This window comes from Drosophila mojavensis, unplaced genomic scaffold (genome assembly GCF_018153725.1).
Source record: "Drosophila mojavensis isolate 15081-1352.22 unplaced genomic scaffold, ASM1815372v1 contig_136, whole genome shotgun sequence".
NCBI classification, from domain to species: domain Eukaryota; kingdom Metazoa; phylum Arthropoda; class Insecta; order Diptera; family Drosophilidae; genus Drosophila; species Drosophila mojavensis.
In genome coordinates, this window is record NW_025318667.1 from 26,939,485 (window position 1) to 26,959,387 (window position 19,903).

Here is a 19,903-nt window from a genome sequence, read left to right on the forward strand (position 1 = left end):
CTACAAATAGCAGCAAAGTGTGTATGCCACACGGTGTGGCAGGCACTAGCAGGAGCCGGAGCCGGAGCAGGAGCCGGAATAGGAGCCGGAGCCGGAGCAGGAGCAGGAGCAGGAGCCGGAGGCGGAGCCATTTGGAGCGCAGAAAACTGGCAGCCAGCTGAACTAGTTGGACGATAAGCAGCAGCAGCCAGCGCTTAGTGAACGTTGGCGCACTTACAAATTCAACCAACTTGCTCGTCCTCAACCATTTCCCGCATCGATTTCATCGAGAGATGGGGCCTAACGCCGGTTTTGCGACCGCGCCAGGAGCAACCCTTGAGCGGTGAAAATCTATCCAACGCCTCGCCCCCTCTTCTGCGTGATAGGTAACATTCTCTCTCTTCTCTTACTCGATTAATGAAAACACTTTTGGGAATTTCGGGAATTTGTAGTTGAATATAAGCATAACAGAAATATGGGATAGCTGTAACGCTCTACAATAACCGCTATGAATCAAATATTTCCAAGCGTGAACAACGCAAAAAGTTAGTTGAATTCCATTTTGTTTCATTCAAAAGTTCAATGTGAAACAAAGCGAGCTGAAGCTAGGCAAATGTAGTAACATGGAAGCAGTTAAGGAATATAACAATTATATTTAATAGCGCTAGGTACTGTTTCGGTTTGTGGGGAACGATGGGAAACAGCGAAACACAATTAGACACGGACAGAGGCTTAGTTCATGCCACACAAATTCCAATATCCACGAACGCAGATTTACAAAGCAAATGAACTGGAATGGGTGAAATAGAGTGAAACGAAATGGCATGCAAAGCAATGAAATTAAATGCTTGCAATTAAATTCAATAAAAGCGCATGCATGAAATGAATTGGAATGGAATGAATTAATGAACTCAATGTAAAAGTCTGTTGGGGCTTACTTAACATTGCGGCACCATGTTAATAGAATGTTAATTGATGAAGAAAACTCTGAAATCTAGAAATCTGGAAGTTTTTTGGGGTTTGAATCCGACCCAAATAAATTTAAAGAGCAGCCAGCACTTGACATAGCAAATTCTGGAACATTTTTGTACATCCATTATAAGTATATATATAACATGGAGCATACGTATGCATACACATATATACACATGCGGCGGCGTAGCTGTGTGAACAAAATTGCATTGCATAGCGACAGGCGCTGGCGCTGGCATTTTGTGCCTTGTGCAATTTATATTTAAACACGTATGAGTGTAAGTAGTCGAGCATGGTCAACTAGAGAATACCCTGCACTCGGAGCAGAGCTGCAGCTTATCGTATGCTAGACGAGCGAACTGGAGGGAGATATGCCAAATAGATTTGATTATATTTAAGGCTATGACACATCGATTTTACCAATAAAAATAGAATGATTTGGATATACCATATTATACTGACATAATATTTATATCAAATTTGAATGCTGTAGTCAGAGATCAATTTCGATAGGGACTCGCTAGCAGATGGGCAGACTGACAGATGAATAGATTGACATGCGACTCAGCTATTGTACATACATATAGCAGACTGTGTGGAGTCACCAGCTGCTGCGTTCATTTGAACACAACCAATATGCACTCTATTGACATTTGCAATGGGTGCTCAGCGTATAAAAAGGGCACCAATGGCTAGTTGTCCATGCCAAGTAGTCTGCACAATGGCATGCGGCAATACGCACACACACGCACAGAGAGAGACGCACACGTACGCAATACATCTGTAAGCTGTGTGTTTATATATGGCCAATTTGATGATGGCCCATGCGGCGTATGCGCAATGTGGCATCAACGTGACATTGGCAGCATCAGCAGTCAACGCAGCAGCAGCAGCAGCGGCAGCGGCAGCAGTAGCTGTTAACAGCCAACAGCCAACAGCAACAGCAGCGCTCATCGTCGTCATTTGGGGCTGTGGGGGCTGTTGGCTGGGCCTCTCATTGAGACATAACAATATCCTTTGATAATATGCCCCATAATCAAGTCAATGAGTATTGACATCCGTTTGACATTGATAATGAGATGTGTGCCTCGCTCCCTCGCCCGCTCTCGTGCCCTTCTTGTGTGGCACTTGGCTTGGAGTGCAAATAAACTATTGAGAGCACGAGAGGCTCGCAGCAAAGCCGATTGGGGCCAAACAGCTAAAATGCTTAGACTTTCACTTAATCCCATTCCCATTCCCAGTTCCAATCCCGTGCCGGCTTGCCTAGCTCTCCCTCTCCCTCTCTCACTCTCCCACTCTCTCTCACACACACTCTCTCTCTGTCTGTCTCTCTTTCTAGCGCCTGTTGTGGCAGCCAAGTCGAACAATTGCCACATATTTCAACTTGCAACTTGACTTTTCAACCTTTTGTTGCTGTTGCCGTTGCCGTTGCCGTTGCTGTTGCTGTTGCTGCTTTGTTTTGTTTCGCAGCTGCTGTCATTGTTCTTGACTTTTGATCCTTGCTGGCAGCGACAGGCGACAGGCGACAAGCGACAAGCGACGTCAACGTCAGCAACATGAGCAACAAAGGCCATAACAATGCCACACGATACAGACACACACACACACACACACACATACAGATAGATATATGGCTCGCTTTTGGCTCTGTCTGGTCTGTTGTGCTTTGTGTGTTTCGCTTTCACTCGCTTAACTTTGTCGTCTTTTGTTGTTTACATTCTGCTTGTTACTTTTATTACGGCCACGTCTTTATCAAGCGGTTATCTATATCAACTGCTGCTCATCAGCTTCCTCCTCGTTCCCCTCATGCGTCCTCCACGTCCTCTTCGTTTTCGGTTTCGTTTGGGCATAAAAATTAACACCGCATGTCAAAGACATAATGAAAACTTGGCTCTTGGCCGCGCATTCAGCTAGTTCGCCAATGGCCAAGCGGAACAATTGGCATTGCTTAGAATGTTCAGAAAGTTCAGAAAGCCAGAAAGCCATAAAGCCAATTCTGTTCATTGTGTTTATCAAGTCTATTAACTAGCTTCATGCCACACGCCACCGGCGGCAAGCCACATGCCACCGGCCGCATGCCACATGCCACATGGCATATGCCACATTGTTGCCATTAGCTGACACTGCAAATCAGCCTGATTAATGTTGTCGACAATCGCACAATAAACTGCCGCCAGTGTTGGATAATATTTGAAAATACTTTCCACTCCCCTCTCTCATTTCGTTTCTAACTGCACTGAAGTCGCGCAGCTGTCAAGCTTTCAAGCATTCTTACACTAATTTGAAAAGTAATCAGAGCGAATGAAGCTTAACAAATCTCATTTCATTAGAGTGGCTGGCAAACTGATTAGATAACATAACGTAATTATAAACAGTTATAATTGGAATTGACATATTGAAGCATATACGTATACCTGTCGATGCCATCTCCATAATAAACTTAACTTAAACGTATTTGAAAGGCAATTGCAGTAGTTATCTAGATAGACATAGTAATCAAATGTTATTTGAAAGTTATCGATATCTGTTCGTTAACCATTCATTGTATTTGATTAAATTTATTTTGCTTTGTGGAATAGAGCAAAAGATGGGAAAGATATAAATGTTGCGCTTCATTTTCGCACCTATAGACAAAGCCAATCGATAAGTAAAATTATCGATATTGTAGATTTCGAATTATATTGCCACGATGTCAGTCAATATATTCGTAATTATATATACTAAACTTAACCTTTTTGATTCGTGGATTTGCTTAGCTAAAGCAATCAAATTCGATTTGAATAGTCTATCGATAATTCGTCTATTTTTTGCCACAAAGAAAGCATTGCTTAAAAGACGTTAGATGTGTTGTGCCTTGTATTAAACATGAATAACTTATATATATAAAATATATATACCAGAAATGTATCGATTGAAATTATTTTGATCTATAGGCAAACATTGAGTAGATTGTTTAACTGTGTTTAATTAAGAATCGATATTCATTGATATTCATATATATTTAGAAATATTCCTACAGTGAATAACAATATATATAACACTATTTGAATGCATAATCAAATTCAATTGTATAGCATTAATAATCGATTTTCATATCGATAACAACAATCAACAGTAATTAAGCTGGCTTTAAATGGAAATGCTGTCGGCAAGCAGTATTGGAACAATCCAATTAGACCTTTCGATGCTGACATCGCCTCTTCGCTCGAGTGACTGCCAGCAGTTACATCACTTGAGTTTGTCTGCCTGAAGTTGACCAGAAGCGAAGGAAAATCTATAAGAAAATTGCATGGCAGGAGCAAAAAGCGCTATGTGTGTAGGGAAAAGGACAACTGCTGCATGTAGTTGTGGCACACTTGGACACGCTCCGCTTCGAAGATATTTGGCCAAGTTGTTGGCCGTGCGCAGCTCCGTTAACTGTCCATATACCCTCTAGCCAGTTGGCAATTGGGTTGGCTGGCTGGCGCCTGCAGGTGGAGCAGGCCGAGTCTTGTGGAAATTGTTCTAGTTTAGTATCGACTGCAGGATTACAGGGTATTTCGGGCCGCACTCACTCGCCTCTGCTCAGCTGGGGGCAGTTGCTTCATCAGCTCTGCTGTTTGGATAATAAACGAGCTGAGCTAAAGTTTCAACAAGGCGGCACAGCGAAACACATTTAAAATGCCAGCCACCCACACATGCTCCGCTGCCCATGGGTTGCACCACCTGCACCACCATGGCACAATAGCAACAAGCGTCGCTTGCATGTTTTCCACCGCACAATTTGAGAACTGCTGCCAAAAATAACAGCAACACAAATTGCGCACGCAAAGTTGCGCTAGCCAAGGTCAGCCAACGGCAACGGCAACGGCAATAGCAATAGCAATAGCAACAACAACAACGACAACTTGTGAGCAGCTTGCCCCATGTGGCAGACACGTTTCAAGCTTTAAGTTAGATTTGCATAATTCGCCGCCTTCTTTGGCCGTGATTTTGCCTGGCTTTGGCGATTGATTGCAACGCTGTCTTCAGCACTTGCCACGCGACGCCAGTGTCTGCTCCTATCTCTGCCACTATCTGCCTCTGCCACCCTCTCTCTCTCACTCTCTCAGTGTCTATCTTTGTATCTGGCTGCCACAGCAAATGCCACGAGCTCAAATGCAAACTCAAACGAAAACCCATTTCAAGCAACGTCCACACACAAATACAAATACATCCATATATATGCATATATACTTATACCTATAGAGCGAGAGGGAGTGAGAGAAAAAAGTTATTTTTCATTTTGTTGAAACACAAAAAAGTAGCACAGTGCATATATATACATATATCTGGCGATAAAGTTGATTACTTGAAGTTAAAGTGCAATTTGTGCACTTAGGAGATCTGAAATTGGCAATATTTTGTATTGAGTTTTATTACTCTTTTCGAGAGTTATAAAGAAAATACTCGTGATATTTGAAGTACATTAAATTCACAGTTAAATCGTAAATTTTAATGGACTGCTATCTCTTTGGCAACTTTATTCGAGTAGAAATCAATACATTTATTTATTTTTTTTTTTTTTTTTTTTAAGATTTAATAATACAGTATACATAGGTAAAGGAAACAATAATTTTTGCAGGTCAAGTTTAAGGGACTATATAGATTGATTTTATTTATAGACTCGATTCAGTAAGTATATTCGATTGCATATGAGTTTGCTCTCAAATTCGGGTGCTAGGATATCTTTAAACTGCAGTCCTTAGCCATACTGTCTGATTTCTGATCTGGTTACTCGAGAATAATACAAGAATAATCGCCCATCATATTGATAAATGCATATATATTTATATTTAAATGTATGTACAAATTTTGTATTTTTTACGTATTATATGTATTTTCATAATATCTAAATAGACTTTAATAAAGTCCTTTTATTAAGCATATCGAGATCTATAATGTATATGCTTTATATGATCTTCAGCTCGTTTTAAGCTTTAGTAAAAATAAATATAAGCAATATATGTACAGTAGAATCCCGATAATACGAAATGGCAAGGGGATCAGTATTTTTTTTTTTTTTTTTTTTTTTATTTAGAAAGAAACTCAAATTATCGAGAAATTTGAGAACGAATTTCTTTGAAAGGAATAGCATTTTTTTTTTTTCGATTTATCTGGATTTCTGATTTAGTGGAGTACGCATTATAGAGACTCGACTTTTTACTTTCATTCTCATAATTTTCTCCATATTTAAAATCAGTAGTAATATTCAATTATTTTAATTGTCGCTATAGAGATTTCATACTAAATTTATTGCATTGTTTCCATTGTATTTCACTTATTTACACAACTTTGATGAGTCTCTATGACGCTATAATGAAGTATCGATAACCTTATAGTCAGGTATCGATAGGTAACTATAGTGCTATATCCTCTAATTCCTTCAAATGTGAATTTATTTTCTATGTCAAATAAAATTAATCAAGAGCAACTTAAGTGAAATAAAAATGTTTTGTACAAAAATTAGATTCTAATGTAATTTTATTCATATATGTCCTTGCTCTTTAGGACGACCCTTTTCATTGAAACTTCATATAATTTTCTTTTGTCATGGCCTGCCACAGCAGGTCATTGAAGCTATGGTTTTTCCCATGTCCCAGCACTCGATTCTTTTGTTTGTTGGGGATAGTCGTAAATTGCTCTATGCACTTCCGCAATGCATTTGCAGATAAGGCATCAGCGTTCTAGATAGCGACCCGAATAAAGTGCTGCTCTATACTCAAACATATAAATGTATGTACATATGTATATGAGTACATAAATACATTCATGTATATGTGTAAATATCATATATTGATGTAATGAAGTCTTGAAGCTTAATAATTAGTTAATTGTTTCATAAAGTTGCCTCATGCAAAAGTTTATGGCAACCAAGCGAACAACTATAAACGAGTTTAAAAACTTTTTGGATTATTTTCGCTCGAATATAAAGTATTAATGTATCTAAACAAAAAGCACTAAGTTTTGGTAAATTTCAATGTGCATAAAACCTCCAATAATCAAATTGTAAAGTTCTCCTATTACAGACACACAAAAATTAGTTTTCTAACAGTTGCCAAAAAACGGAAAGACAGATGAGATTTCAGGAATCGAGACTCGAGAGAGGCAAAGAGAAGCTTTCAATTAAAAATTATGTTTATGTACAGATTGTTATGAATATAGTGGTACATATATCATAGCTATTAAATCAAATAACTTTCATTACAGGCCCAAAATCCATTCGATTGTAATGGGCTTTAAGCTGTTTTTCGCCCAATGATGGATCGATTTTCCATATTTTCCCTTTTGTACATGCATATACGAAATTACACTTGATCAATGCTGTAAGATTAAATAAATTCATATGTCAAGTTGTCGCATCTGTAACAAAAGATTTATATCTACATACAATGTATTAAATGGCTGCGCCTTGGGGTATGCAATAGATTTTGTTTTCTAAAAAGCTGCTGCTTCAGCTAGTTTTTCTACTTCATCTTCCTCTTGTTCTTCTTCTTCATTGATTGCCATTTGCAGCAGTTTTTATTGTCAGCAATTTTGATTAACTGCACTCTCACAAAGACACACACAGACATTGACACACACACATACACTGATACACTCGCAGTTGATTAAGTAGATGCGCCAGTTCAAGGCTCTTGGGGACAAGTTGGCCAAATTGATGTCACGTATTTGGTCCGCGAGTGTCGCAGCATTTGCTGCTGCTGCCGCTGCTGCATTTGCATTTAATTTTTCGCCATTAATTGGCCCCACAGCAGCAGAAGCAAAATATGTACATATAGATATATATATATATATGTATTTATGTGGCAAAACGTGCCGCAGCATGAGAAATGTGCATAACATGCACATTGCATATACCCTATACGAAGACATGGACTAAAAATAGAGTCTACTGCAATATATAAACGTGTCGAACAAGCAGGCGAGAGGCTTAGCGAGAGAGGGCGGGGGGAGAGTGGGAACTTGGACAGACAGTGCCAGTGCGAGAGCAGATTACTCGTGTTGCCTTGACCGGCATGCATTCAGACAAGAGCACACACACACACACACACACACACACACACACGCACACTGAGGCAGACAGGCAGAGTGAGAGGCTTAACAAGGCGTGCAGAGGGGTAGTCGGGTATTGGGGCTTGGCGGTAGGGTGTGGGGTGTGGGGAGTGGGGAGTGGGCAGCCTACCAAGATGATGCTGTCCATAAGATTTATGAGCTGTGATTTTGCACTAGAGTCGACCTGCTTTCGACTTGGCACTGCTATCGCATTGAACTTCAGCTGCATGCAGAAGCCGTAGCTGCTTATGCAACGCTTGCTACACAACCGGAAGTGCAGCAACAAAATCCGAATTCGAATGCGAATGCGAATACGAATGCGAATGCGACTACGATTGCGAATGCGAAGCAACGTGTAAAAGCAAATGAAAATGTTAGCCCGGCTTCAAAAAATAGGTCGAGACACGGCGTGGCGTTGCGCGATGCTTGCACAATGACGTCACAGTCGTGCCGCTGACCCATATACGCACACATGCATATGCATATAGTTGCAGATCTGCGGCGTGTGATGGAGCGAGAGCGCAACAGCCAAAACATTTACATAGATAAACACACACACGCGCACTAACACTAGCATAGGGAGAAAGCAGGCCGCCCATCAAGTAGTTCGTGTGTGTGTGAATGAATATTCAACCTGAGCACACACACACACACGCACACACGTATGCAGTTTTGTGTTGGCGTTTTGCATAAAACTTCAATTGTTTGTTGACATTTCATGTACATGTGTGCGTTTCCGTGTATGTGCGTGTGTATGTGTGTGTGTTTGTGTGTTTTTTTTTTTTTTTTTTTTTTTTATATTCATTTATTGACAAAATAAAAATTGCAAGTTGTGTGGTGGCTAGGATAGCGCGCGGTGCTTGCGGGACGGCCGTAAAGCATTGCTTCGCAAGCACTATGCGCTACCTTAGCCTGGGACAGCTCGTCTTCTCAGTCGCTCGACTCTGCGGAGCTCCATCATCACTGTGGCCGCGAAGGTGCTTGTTAGTTCCCAAGCTTCCTCCGATTCCAGCATGGCGTTGACTAAGTTGTCCGCTCTGATGGAGCGGCCCACTGCCTCTTCCAGACGACGCCTCTCCTCCAGGAACCGTCCACATTCGAAAAGAATGTGGTTGGCGTCTTCCACATGCCCTCGCTCGCAACAGGGGCACTCGTCAGATTCCTCGTGGCCAAAGCGCTTCAAATAGCTCCGAAAGCATCCATGACCCGAGAGGATCTGCGTAAGGTAGAAGTTAACCTCGCCATGTTTGCGGTTAACCCATGGTTCAAGCTCCGGGATGAGCTTGTGCGTCCACCGCCCTTTAGCTGAGCTATTCCACCTTCTTTGCCATCGTGCGATGCTGTTCGCCCTGACAGCGTTGAGTCGCGTAGGCCCGTGCGAATTCCGCTCCACGGCTTCGGCGACCAAATACTCCAGTGGCACCATACCGGCTATGACGAGCGCCGCGTCATCGGAGATAGTCCTGAAAGCGCAGCTGACTCTGATTGCGCTCAGCCTGTAGATCGCGCAAATGCCTCGGCTGTAGCTCGGCGTTGCCATCGCTCTTGCCCATATTGGCGCAGCATAGAGGATGACAGACCTAATGACGCTCATTAGGAGGAGACGTCGTTGCTGTTTAGGTCCCCGCGTGTTAAGCATGATTCTCGAGAGAGCTCTACAAGAATCAGCTGCCTTTTATGCACATATTCTAAGTGCTCGCGGAAAGTTAATCTTGTGTCTATCATGACACCAAGATATCTTATCGCCCTCTTTGACGCAATGGTGACGCTGCCGATCTTTACATTGGCAGTTTCCACTCTTTTGCGACTGCTGACTAGTACCACTTCGGTCTTGTGTGCCGCTAGCTCGAGCCCAGCTCCTGTCAACCAGCTTCGTATGCGATTGATACTTTCGCTGCACATATCCTCTGTATCTTTGAGCTCCTTTCCTATGGCTACGACAGCTACATCATCAGCAAAGCCAATGGTGTGCGCGCCTGCTGGTAGTTCCAAGCGCAGTACGCCGTCGTACATGATGTTCCATAGGAGAGGCCCCAGCACTGAGCCTTGGGGTACTCCAGCTGACACTGTATGAGTTTGGGGACCCTCACTCGTGTTGTATACCAGTGTTCTTCCTCTGAAGTAGCTCTTTATTATCTCTCTTAGATATTTAGGGATATTATATTGTGACAGCGCATTCAGTATCATATCCCAACTAGCTGTGTTGAAGGCATTCCTTACATCCAGGGTCGCGATGATACAGTATTCCTTCGTCCCGTGCCTCCATCTGGTGCCTTGAATAGCGGAAGTGGCCAGACCAACAACTTTGTTAAGCGCGTCCGTTGTTGACCGGGCCTTCCGGAATCCAAATTGGTTTGGTGACAGGCCTCCGGCGCTTGCAATCGCAGTCTCCAGCCTAGAGCAGATCAGTTTCTCAAACACCTTTCCCATGGTGTCTAAGAGACAGATCGGTCTGTACGAAGATGGCTCATCTGGTGGTTTGCCAGCCTTGGGTAGCAATACCAGATTCTGGGCTTTCCATTTTGCCGGGAACGTCTCTTGGATCAGGCATTCGTTAAATAATTCGGCGAACGTACTTGGGTGCAAGGCGAGGGCTAGCTTTAGCGCACGATTTGGGATCCCGTCCGGCCCCGGAGCTGTGTTGGTTCTAAGACCTCGGAGAACTACTGATATTTCTTCCTCTGTAACTAAAACAATTTCAGCAATTTCAGTGCTCGTTGAGCCCTGATCAGCAGACTCGGACTCAGGGGCGTGAATGGAGCTTAAACTTTCTGGAAAGAGTGTTTCCACAATCGATTTAAGCTCCAGACGATCCATAGGCTGCACCTGTCTACCTGCGTATAGTCTTTTAACTACTATCTTATATGCCCTGCCCCAAGGGTCATATTCGGCTGAGTCGCACAACTGTAAAAAACATTCTCTTTTGCTTGCCCGAATGGCCTTCTTCAGCTGTCTTCTAGCTGCCTGGTAAGCTAACTGTTTCTCAAGAAACGTTGGCCTACCGCGAGCCCGTTGGTAGCTTCTTCTCGCCTGGATGCATTTGCGACGAATGTCACCTATTTGCGTATTCCACCAATACGTAGGCTCATGTTGTCGCGTGAACTGCTTGCGGCGTAACATGCTGCTATTGCAGGCACTCTGTATTTGGGCTACCATTTGGCATGCTCTGGCCTCAGCATTACCAATTGTACCCAGAGACTGAATGGCCTCTGAAAAGACCGCGGGATCAAAAGTATCTAGCCGATACGACTCCCTCCACAATGTTGACGCCCTGGCAGGTGGCTCACCTATTGTGAACAGAAGTGCCGTATGATCGCTGCCTGTATAGCTATCGCAATGGCTCCATGTTGCTCCCCGAAAGAGGGATGAAGTGACAAAAGTAATGTCGATAACAGACCCGTATCCCGCCCGACTGAAGGTGTACTCATGGCCAGTGTTGAGCAGTGCAACATCTAGTGTCGCGAAGATCTCCAGTAGGATACGACCTCTGGCATTTGTTGTTGGGCTACCCCATTCTAGCGCCCAGGAGTTAAAATCTCCAGCTATAATGGCCTTCCGACCCCTAGCATCCTCGGCAAGCTCGTCGAGCACCGTCGTGAATTCACTGAGCTGCATGCTGGGGGCCAGATAGCAACTGTAAAGCCACAAGCTACCATATCGGCCACGTACGAACCCATTGAATGACTTAACATTCGAAAGTACGTTCGTTGAGTTGCCGCATACCCACAACGCAGCTTTGCCATTAACGTCTGTTGACCATGTCCTAGGGCAGCTGGTTCTACAGTGGTGAGGCTCACTGAGAAAAGCTACATCTATACATTTTTCCCTAATGGTCTGCTCTAGAAGATCTTGGGCAGCAACACAATGATTTAAGTTAAGCTGCAAAAACCTTAACATTTCATTTTACGAGCAGCTTCACGGTAAGATGGGCACTTGAAGCTGCCTGCTGAATGGTCCGTCTGCTTTTCACCTTTCCGGATGCAGAGGCTACATTTTGGTGGCTTGGTGCATGCTTTGGCACTGTGACCCATTTCTCCACACCTGAAACAGGCGCCCTTTAAGTCACAGTCACTGCCGCAGTTTGCTGCCATATGACCGTAATCGAGGCACTTGAAACAGCGTTTAGGCTGCTCCACGGCTCGGATACGGCAAACTACCCATCCTATTCTAATTTTGGACAGCTCGAGCAGAGTTTTAGCTTTCCCAATTGGAAGAGCAACCGTAGCTCTTTGCTGTCCACCAAAAGCTGGCCGAAGCGATTTGATAGCCTCAATGGGGAGTGAGCTATCCTTCAACTCCACCCTAATTGCCTCCAAGATCTCCTCTTTGGTCGCTAACTCATCTAAATCGCGAATCTCAACTTGCGCCGATTCGGTAAGTGTTTTAACTACCGCTCGGTCTCCCAAGGCCTTGCCTACAGCTTCGTGCAGAGCCTCAGCGCTATGCTCCGGCTTCCTACTCAGTTGCAGTAAAAGGTCCCCCTTAGCTGTCTTCCTAATGCCTTGAACGTCGCTGCTCAGATGCTTCAAATTTGGGTCGTTTTTAACTACACGAAGCATGTCCGCGTAGCTGCAACCCCCTACGCCTGAAATCGCAATCGCGTCAGTCCTGGGACGTTTTTGCATAGGCTTTCGCCCTTTGACGACTGTCCAGCTGCTCTGGTTTGTCTGTCGGGCGGCCTGGTTTGAAGTTTCAGATTCAGCTGTAGCCCGTAGAGCCATTGGTTCTTTTGGGTTCGCTGCACTTCTATTGGGCCTCGGCTTTTTTGAGGGAGTTTTCCTCTGTTCGGAGGCAACTTCCCTCGACCGCTTGGGAGTATTGCTACCTACTGTAGCACTAATGCTCGCTGCCTTAACGTTTTCGCCTACTTTGAGTGGCGTGGTCTGCACCTCGCAGTTTTTAACCGAACGGTTGCAGAACGCTTCGGCCGTCTTGTGAAGGCTGACCAGCCTAGCCAGCTCCTCTCTCATTAAGGCATTTATATGCCGCTGACCCCCAAATAAGGCAGACAGACCCTCTAGTGTAGCTCCTATTTGAGCTAACGCTTCTTTTAGTGACTTGGGTGCCTGGCACTCAGCCACTGGAGCCTGGTTAGAAGTCGACGGCTGCGCCAACACCCTCTGTTGTTGCTGCGGCGATCGCTGCAACGAGGAACGACGCGCAAAAGCTTGCAGCTCGTCCTCCATCATGGCATCCATTTCTGCTCCGACTACAACGGCGTGAAGCCTGTAGTGGGCAATGGCTACTAAAATAATCTGAGTTTACAACCCGCAATCACTTAAACTCAACTTGACTAAAGCGAGAGCCCGAAAGTATGCACTACTTTTAATAACTGCTACTTCACTCCAGCAGCTAGGTTGCTGTCTTTGCTAAGGCTTAGCAACTCACCAACGTTAGTGAGCAGCTGATTGCTCGATGCAATTTCCAGCACTACTAACAGCTGTTAGAGTGAATGCACCTGATTTTTCTTATTGCGCAAGTGTGACGCCTAAAGTAACAAAATTTACGCGCCCACAAAAGACAAGGAAAGGAAAGAAGCCCTGACGCCAAAACACTGACGCTATCGCCCCCCTCTCTTGCACCACCGAATTATACCGCTTGGGAATTCCACGAACCGCCGCGCAGTAAGTCTCTGGTAGTTTTTTGAGGTCGCTGGGTACGCCGCGCCCACAGCAAACACGTTGACTTCAGTTCTTTCCACTTTCACAGGGGAAAACACAGTTCAAGCTATTGTCTACGATGGACCACGATGACATCGACCGCACTCCGTGAAAACGCAACTCGTGTGTGTGTGTGTGTGTGTGTGTGTCTGCCTGACCGCTGTCGCCTGTGCTTAATTATCCGTATGCACAGATTGTGCTTATGGCAAAATATAAGGCGGCACAAACAACACACACACACACACGCACACACACACACACACACACGCGCACACATATACATATGTATGCCAGTTGACGTGTGACGCTGACGTCATGCGCAATGCAACATGCAACACGCAACGCGACACGCATGCAGCATAACCTCAAAACTGAGTTAGCATCGCGCCCAGTCGACTAGTCAGTCAGTCGGCCTAGTCAGTCACAGGCGTTGCCGCTTGGCCAAGTGTTCGGCTCAGTTGGCATCTCAATTATGCAGAATTGCATTTCGTTGCCTCACACTAACGCCCACGCCTAGCACGCCCATCGTGTCTGTGGCAAGTGGAGCTGTGTATCTATGCGAGTCATCAAATATGCAATTATGTGGCCAAATTATTAAGCCATCCAAACGCCTCCATGCCTGGGGCGTGGGTGGTGGGGCGTGGGCAGGTGTTTCACTTGCTGGATTGCTGGTTTGCCTGGCGATTTTCGGCTCGTCTGTCATTTCTGGCACCGCCGACCGTGCACTTACACGCTTAATTAAATACCCCCCGCCCAATGGCAGACAACATGCCATGCAACAACGCCTCGATAGCCAAAAATTGAGAAAGAAGACATTTAAGCGGCATCTGCTCAACGGCCACATATACCCTACGAATGATGGTCGATGAGTGAATGTACACATATGCATATATTGTATTTTCCTTTTTCGTTTGCACTTTAAAGTTAGTATACAACATAACAATTTTTGTGGTTAAATTAATAAATAAAACAATTACAATTACAACATTCTCCGATGTAGCAGCAATCACCTGTTTAGCTGCATTTGCCTGTCTTTCTGTTTACCATTCTGCAAATCTTAGCTTTATCATATTCCATAATGACCAAGAATTCAGTTCATAATAAAAAGTCATAAATTAAGCTTTTAATCAAATCTCCCCAATAGTAAGATACTTTATCCATCATTCAGTTTTACGTCATAAATTGGGAAAAAAATTTGTTTAGTAATAAATAAAACAATTTAAAAACAGTTCGATGCGAATATGAAGATAAGCATCTTTTTTAATAAATTTCTATTATTTTACATGTATTTTATTTTTAACTCTTATTTTATCTATTTTTTAAATAAAATTCATATCATTTTATTTTATTTTTATTATTATTATTATTTTGATTTTATTATTATTATTATTTTTTTTTTTGCTATTTATTTATTCATTTTTATTTGAAAATAGTAGTGGCTGCTGAAATCAGAGAAAAACTATTTGACGTTAGACTTAAGTTCATATATTATACTTAACCTTTTATTTTATTTATTAATTTCATTTAATTTATTTATTTATTAATATTTTTTTTTTTTTGTCTGATATTTATTTCGAAATCCATTGTTATCTATTATGGCTGGGCCCCTGCATAGCAAGGAATCAACGAGATGCTGGCACAGCTTCAGAATCTATTTTAAATTTGATGCCACCACAGCCACAGCTCTGCTTTGATCGATGCTCTCTTGACTTGGCCAGACGTCGAGCTCTTCTGCATTCACTTACTTTAGCACTCGTTCTTCACATCTCTTTCTTAGTTCGTCTATAGTTTATGGCTTAATAAATGTTGAGCTATTGTAAGATAAAAGGGCAATTTCACTTGTAATTTCAATTTAAGAATTCGATAAACCTTTGCATGTGTGCAGGGTATCAAAGGATTGCCTGGCCGGACACCCGCAGCTCGAAAAAAATGAAAACAGGGAAAACAGCTGCACGTTGTTGGCAACATCAGCGATAAGGGCGAAAGGCTGCATAAAATTCTTTTGGCTGCCATTTTGGGCACTTTGCCAGCCGTGGCGCCTCCTCATATGCAACGCCTTTCACTATAGCTGCAAGATATATATATATATGTGCATGCATATGTATATATATGTGTAGTGAGTGGGCATATCTATGTGGATTGTAATACAATTTCAATTACATGTGTAAACATTTATTGCCTTCCTGTGCTGCCGCGGGCTCAAGACCAGCAACAGCAGCAGCAACAGCAAGTGCAGGAGGTAGAGTTATGTGTGTGTGATTGTGGGTGTGCAGGTGTGCGGGAGTGTGTGGCATGTGGCGTGTGGCAGGGCATTGGGCCAAAAAGTATTGCTATTTTCCGCCAGTTGAATGCGCATTAAATGGTTTTCAATGGGCCTCGGTATGCCACATGTGACTGCGGTTGGGGCTGGGTTTGGGGTTGGGGTTGGGGCTGGGGATGAGACTGCTGCAGGTGCGGCTTGCCACACTGCATGCCCCAAAAGCCAAAGGCAAAGCCAAATGAATAACAACTAAACGGTAAATACCGCACAGCCCATCAAATATCAAACATCAAATATCAATTACAGCTCAGCATTTGATTTGATTGCTGCATAATGCAGCTCGTGCATATTTCATTCTGCATACGGAATTCACTCAAAACAAATTCCAATTTCTGACATTCGTTTTAATAGATTGAGTTGACAAATAGGGGCAAAGCCTCCGCACATACGAACAAACGAAATATTTGTACAAAAATGTGTGACAAGCACAGACGATTGTCAAAGTGCTTCAGCTTCAGATCAAGCATCAGCATCTGCTTTGACTTTAGCCTCAGCTCGCTTCGCTTTGCTTCAAATTCAAATTGAAATTCAGTTTCACATTTTGCTGCTGCTTTGGACTCCCAAGCAAATTTAAATATATAATCCAATTGGCTCGCTTCATGACAAATATCTGTGAATTTCTTGAGAGTTAAGTACTTGTAAATACTTTTTAAGCCGCAGCTTGGAGCTGTCGCCCAAGGAACCTATCAGAGTGAGTAGCCCAGCCCAAGTTTTAACTGGCTGGAGGGCTGGCTGAATGCACGCCCGATTTCTATCCGTTTATTTGCCTTTCTGTAGTCAAATAAATCCGACAGGTTTTCCCTGCGCGTCACTTGCGACTTAGCAGCAGATGCTGGAAAAAGTATCTTTAATTGGGGCGACAGCTGAAAAAACCATCTCAGACTCATCGCTTAGGCAACAGATTTATACTCCATACAAATAACAGCTTCATCTCCTCCCGTCCCATTCGCCTTGGGCTGTCTAGCTAAAAAATGGCTGCAGCAGTTAGATTGTTCACTTTAGTTGCCGCATTCACAATGGATTCTGTGGATACGCTGCTACGGCTAAAGCTAAGCATTTCCTTTCCTCTGGCCAAATCTCAGTCCGATCAGCTCTGTCCATCTCTGTCGCTCCCTCTTTATAAGTAGAAATCAAGGCAGACAGACAATTAGGATTTAAAGTGAGAAAATTATATAAAGAGAGACAACGTTCATATCTCTATCTCTGTCTTGCTTGGACTTATTCACGATACAACTCTGTCCTTTTATATCAGTCTCCTTTTGTGCACGTCTGGTTTCATATTTTCCCCTCAGATTTGCTCATTCTATTTCTCTCTTCTCTTCCCACATTCTGAGAGTCTTCATCTGCCCTCTCTCCCTCCCTTTATCACCCCCTCTCTCTTCCCCTTTCTCTCGGTCTCTCTTCCACTCTCTTATTTGTCCCTTATATCTCTTTACTCCTCTCTATATCACCTCTACTCTACTTTTCACTCCCCTTTCTCTTTTCTCTCTCTCTCTCTCTCTCTCAGTCTCTTTCTCTATCTTTTCCTCTCTATAACCCTTTTTATTCTCTTTCCTTCACCTTCTGAATATTTCCCATCTCACTTCCTCTTCTTTCTGTCTCTCTATGTCTCTCTCTCTTTCTTGCTCCACGTCTCTTCACTCTACCATTATTTTAATGTGCCCATATCTCCCTCTTTCTCTTATCGTTACTTATAGTTCGTAGAATAAACACTCTGTCTTTGCACGATGCTGTTTATTTCGTAGGCTGTTAAGTCAATCCTCCTAAGTAACATATCTAATTAAATAATTTCGTCTGGTTTCATCAACAGGTCTTTGCCCAAATTGAGCAGTCAAGACGAAGAAGGGGGGGCTGGTCATGGCTTTGGTGGCGGACCACAACACTTTGAACCCATTCCTCACGATCATGATTTCTGCGAGAGAGTCGTTATAAATGTAAGTACCCGATCGGTCCAGTCAACCAATTCATATAGCACAAGCGTTATTGCTTACATTTCAGGTAAGCGGGTTAAGGTTTGAAACACAACTGCGTACGCTAAATCAGTTCCCGGACACACTGCTTGGGGATCCAGCTCGAAGATTACGGTACTTTGACCCGCTTAGAAATGAATATTTTTTTGACCGTAGTCGTCCGAGCTTCGATGCGATTTTATACTATTATCAGAGTGGTAAGTTGCCAGCCAGATGAGTAGAATACCAACTGAGGTGCCATTTACTTTTGTCGAACGATTCTCTAATGTCTTTTCACTTTTACTCTTCTCTTCTCCCACGTACCACATACCACATACCAATGTCAACAAACCAAACATCCACTCTCTGTATACAACATGCCACGCCCATCATACACACATACACGCATGCAACACGATTACGATTCGCTTGCGTTTACTTCACAGGTGGCCGACTACGGAGACCGGTCAATGTCCCTTTAGACGTATTTAGTGAAGAAATAAAATTTTATGAATTAGGTGATCAAGCAATTAATAAATTCAGGTAAGCCGGTTGCCCCATAAATGTACCCAACTAAAACAAAAAATTACAAAACTAAAAGCAAAAACTACAAAAATTCCAAAACAATTTATAATAAAAATACAACGAAACAAGTGAGCATGCTTTAGTAGCCCGACTGAAAAATACCCTATCTAATGCACTTTCGCTTTAAATTTTAAGATTGGAAAAACTAAAAGTAAAATTTTTGTTGTAATAAATCTTGAAACTAATACAAAAAACTTCCAAAATAATTTTTAAATTTTTTATAAAAAAAAAACAAATGTTTTTTTTTTTTTTCAATCTCTTTTTTCCTTAATTTCTTCGAAATATTTTTGAAGGGCACGGACTGCTATTCACAGTCATGGTAGCTTCGCATCTTTGAGTCGGGCATTCTCATCTAAAGCTTTCCCACTTGTTTTCTACACAGTTAAAATTAAAAACAACAAACACAGATGAAGATTTACTCAAAAACTGAAATGCAGCTAAAAGCGAATTGGTTTTGCTCATTGGCGGCAGCTAATTGTTGACCCAAGCTCCTTTCCCACAAGGCATGCAACACGGCACCTAGTTACCTGACACGCAAGACAACAGACACACACACACACGCTCCCACACACACAGAAACAGACGAACTAACAAATATATTGCACATTAGACCGCAACAGTATTTGATATATGCATGATCTGATTATTTGAGTAGAATATCAGTTCTACTTCCACTTTACACCTTTGCACACTAAACTATATTAAAAAATATTGATTATATAATATATGTACATATGTGTGTAGCATGGGAACGTCTTTGAAAGTGACACATTTGAGCATACATATCCCAAAAGCCTCTTGTTATTATCTATTAAATGTCTTGCATAGTAACATATCGTAGTGCACATGGAATGTGGCATTCGAAACAGGGCATATATTTGGGTTAAATGATATACGAAACACGGGAATGAAACATGACAGAAAACAGGGCATGTATAAAAACCAGATGTGATATATGAAACGTGGCATTTGATACATGCCGAATCAACTGCAAGAGTTTAGTTATTTAAAACAAGAGAATGGAACATGAAAATCATGACATGCGTATACCATATATATTTACGATATAAGACGTAGTATTTCAATTATAGAGAGAGAATGGAAGTGTTATTGTTCTGTGAAACATGAGAGTGAAATATAATAAATAAAACAAACTCGTCATACCTGAAATAATTTTTTTCTTTGCGGAATATGAGAATGGAACACATTAAGTAAAACATAGCATGTCATATAGAACTTATATGAATATACGAGACGTGGTATTCGAAGTATAACAAGTGAAATGAAGTAGTTTTTATATATATGAAACATAAGAATGGAACATGTGGCATACGAAACCAAGACCGTTTTAATAATGAAACAAG

The 19,903-nt window shown here is 42.5% G+C and overlaps 1 protein-coding gene across 19 annotated transcripts in view; it reads left to right on the plus strand.

Moving 5' to 3' along the window:
* Positions 1-19,903, plus strand: part of LOC6584810 (potassium voltage-gated channel protein Shaker) — a 180,046-nt gene that overhangs the window by 131,556 nt on the left and 28,587 nt on the right. For 18 of the 19 annotated variants that reach the window (XM_015161630.3, XM_015161628.3, XM_015161626.3 and 15 more), the window contains 3 exons: positions 17,816-17,939; positions 18,004-18,172; positions 18,401-18,497. In XM_015161630.3, coding sequence (XP_015017116.1) covers positions 17,816-17,939; positions 18,004-18,172; positions 18,401-18,497 — 390 coding nt within the window. Of the gene's footprint in view, positions 1-16,518; positions 16,634-17,815; positions 17,940-18,003; positions 18,173-18,400; positions 18,498-19,903 lie in introns of those variants that run through there. The other variant, XM_015161632.3, reaches the window with a different exon arrangement.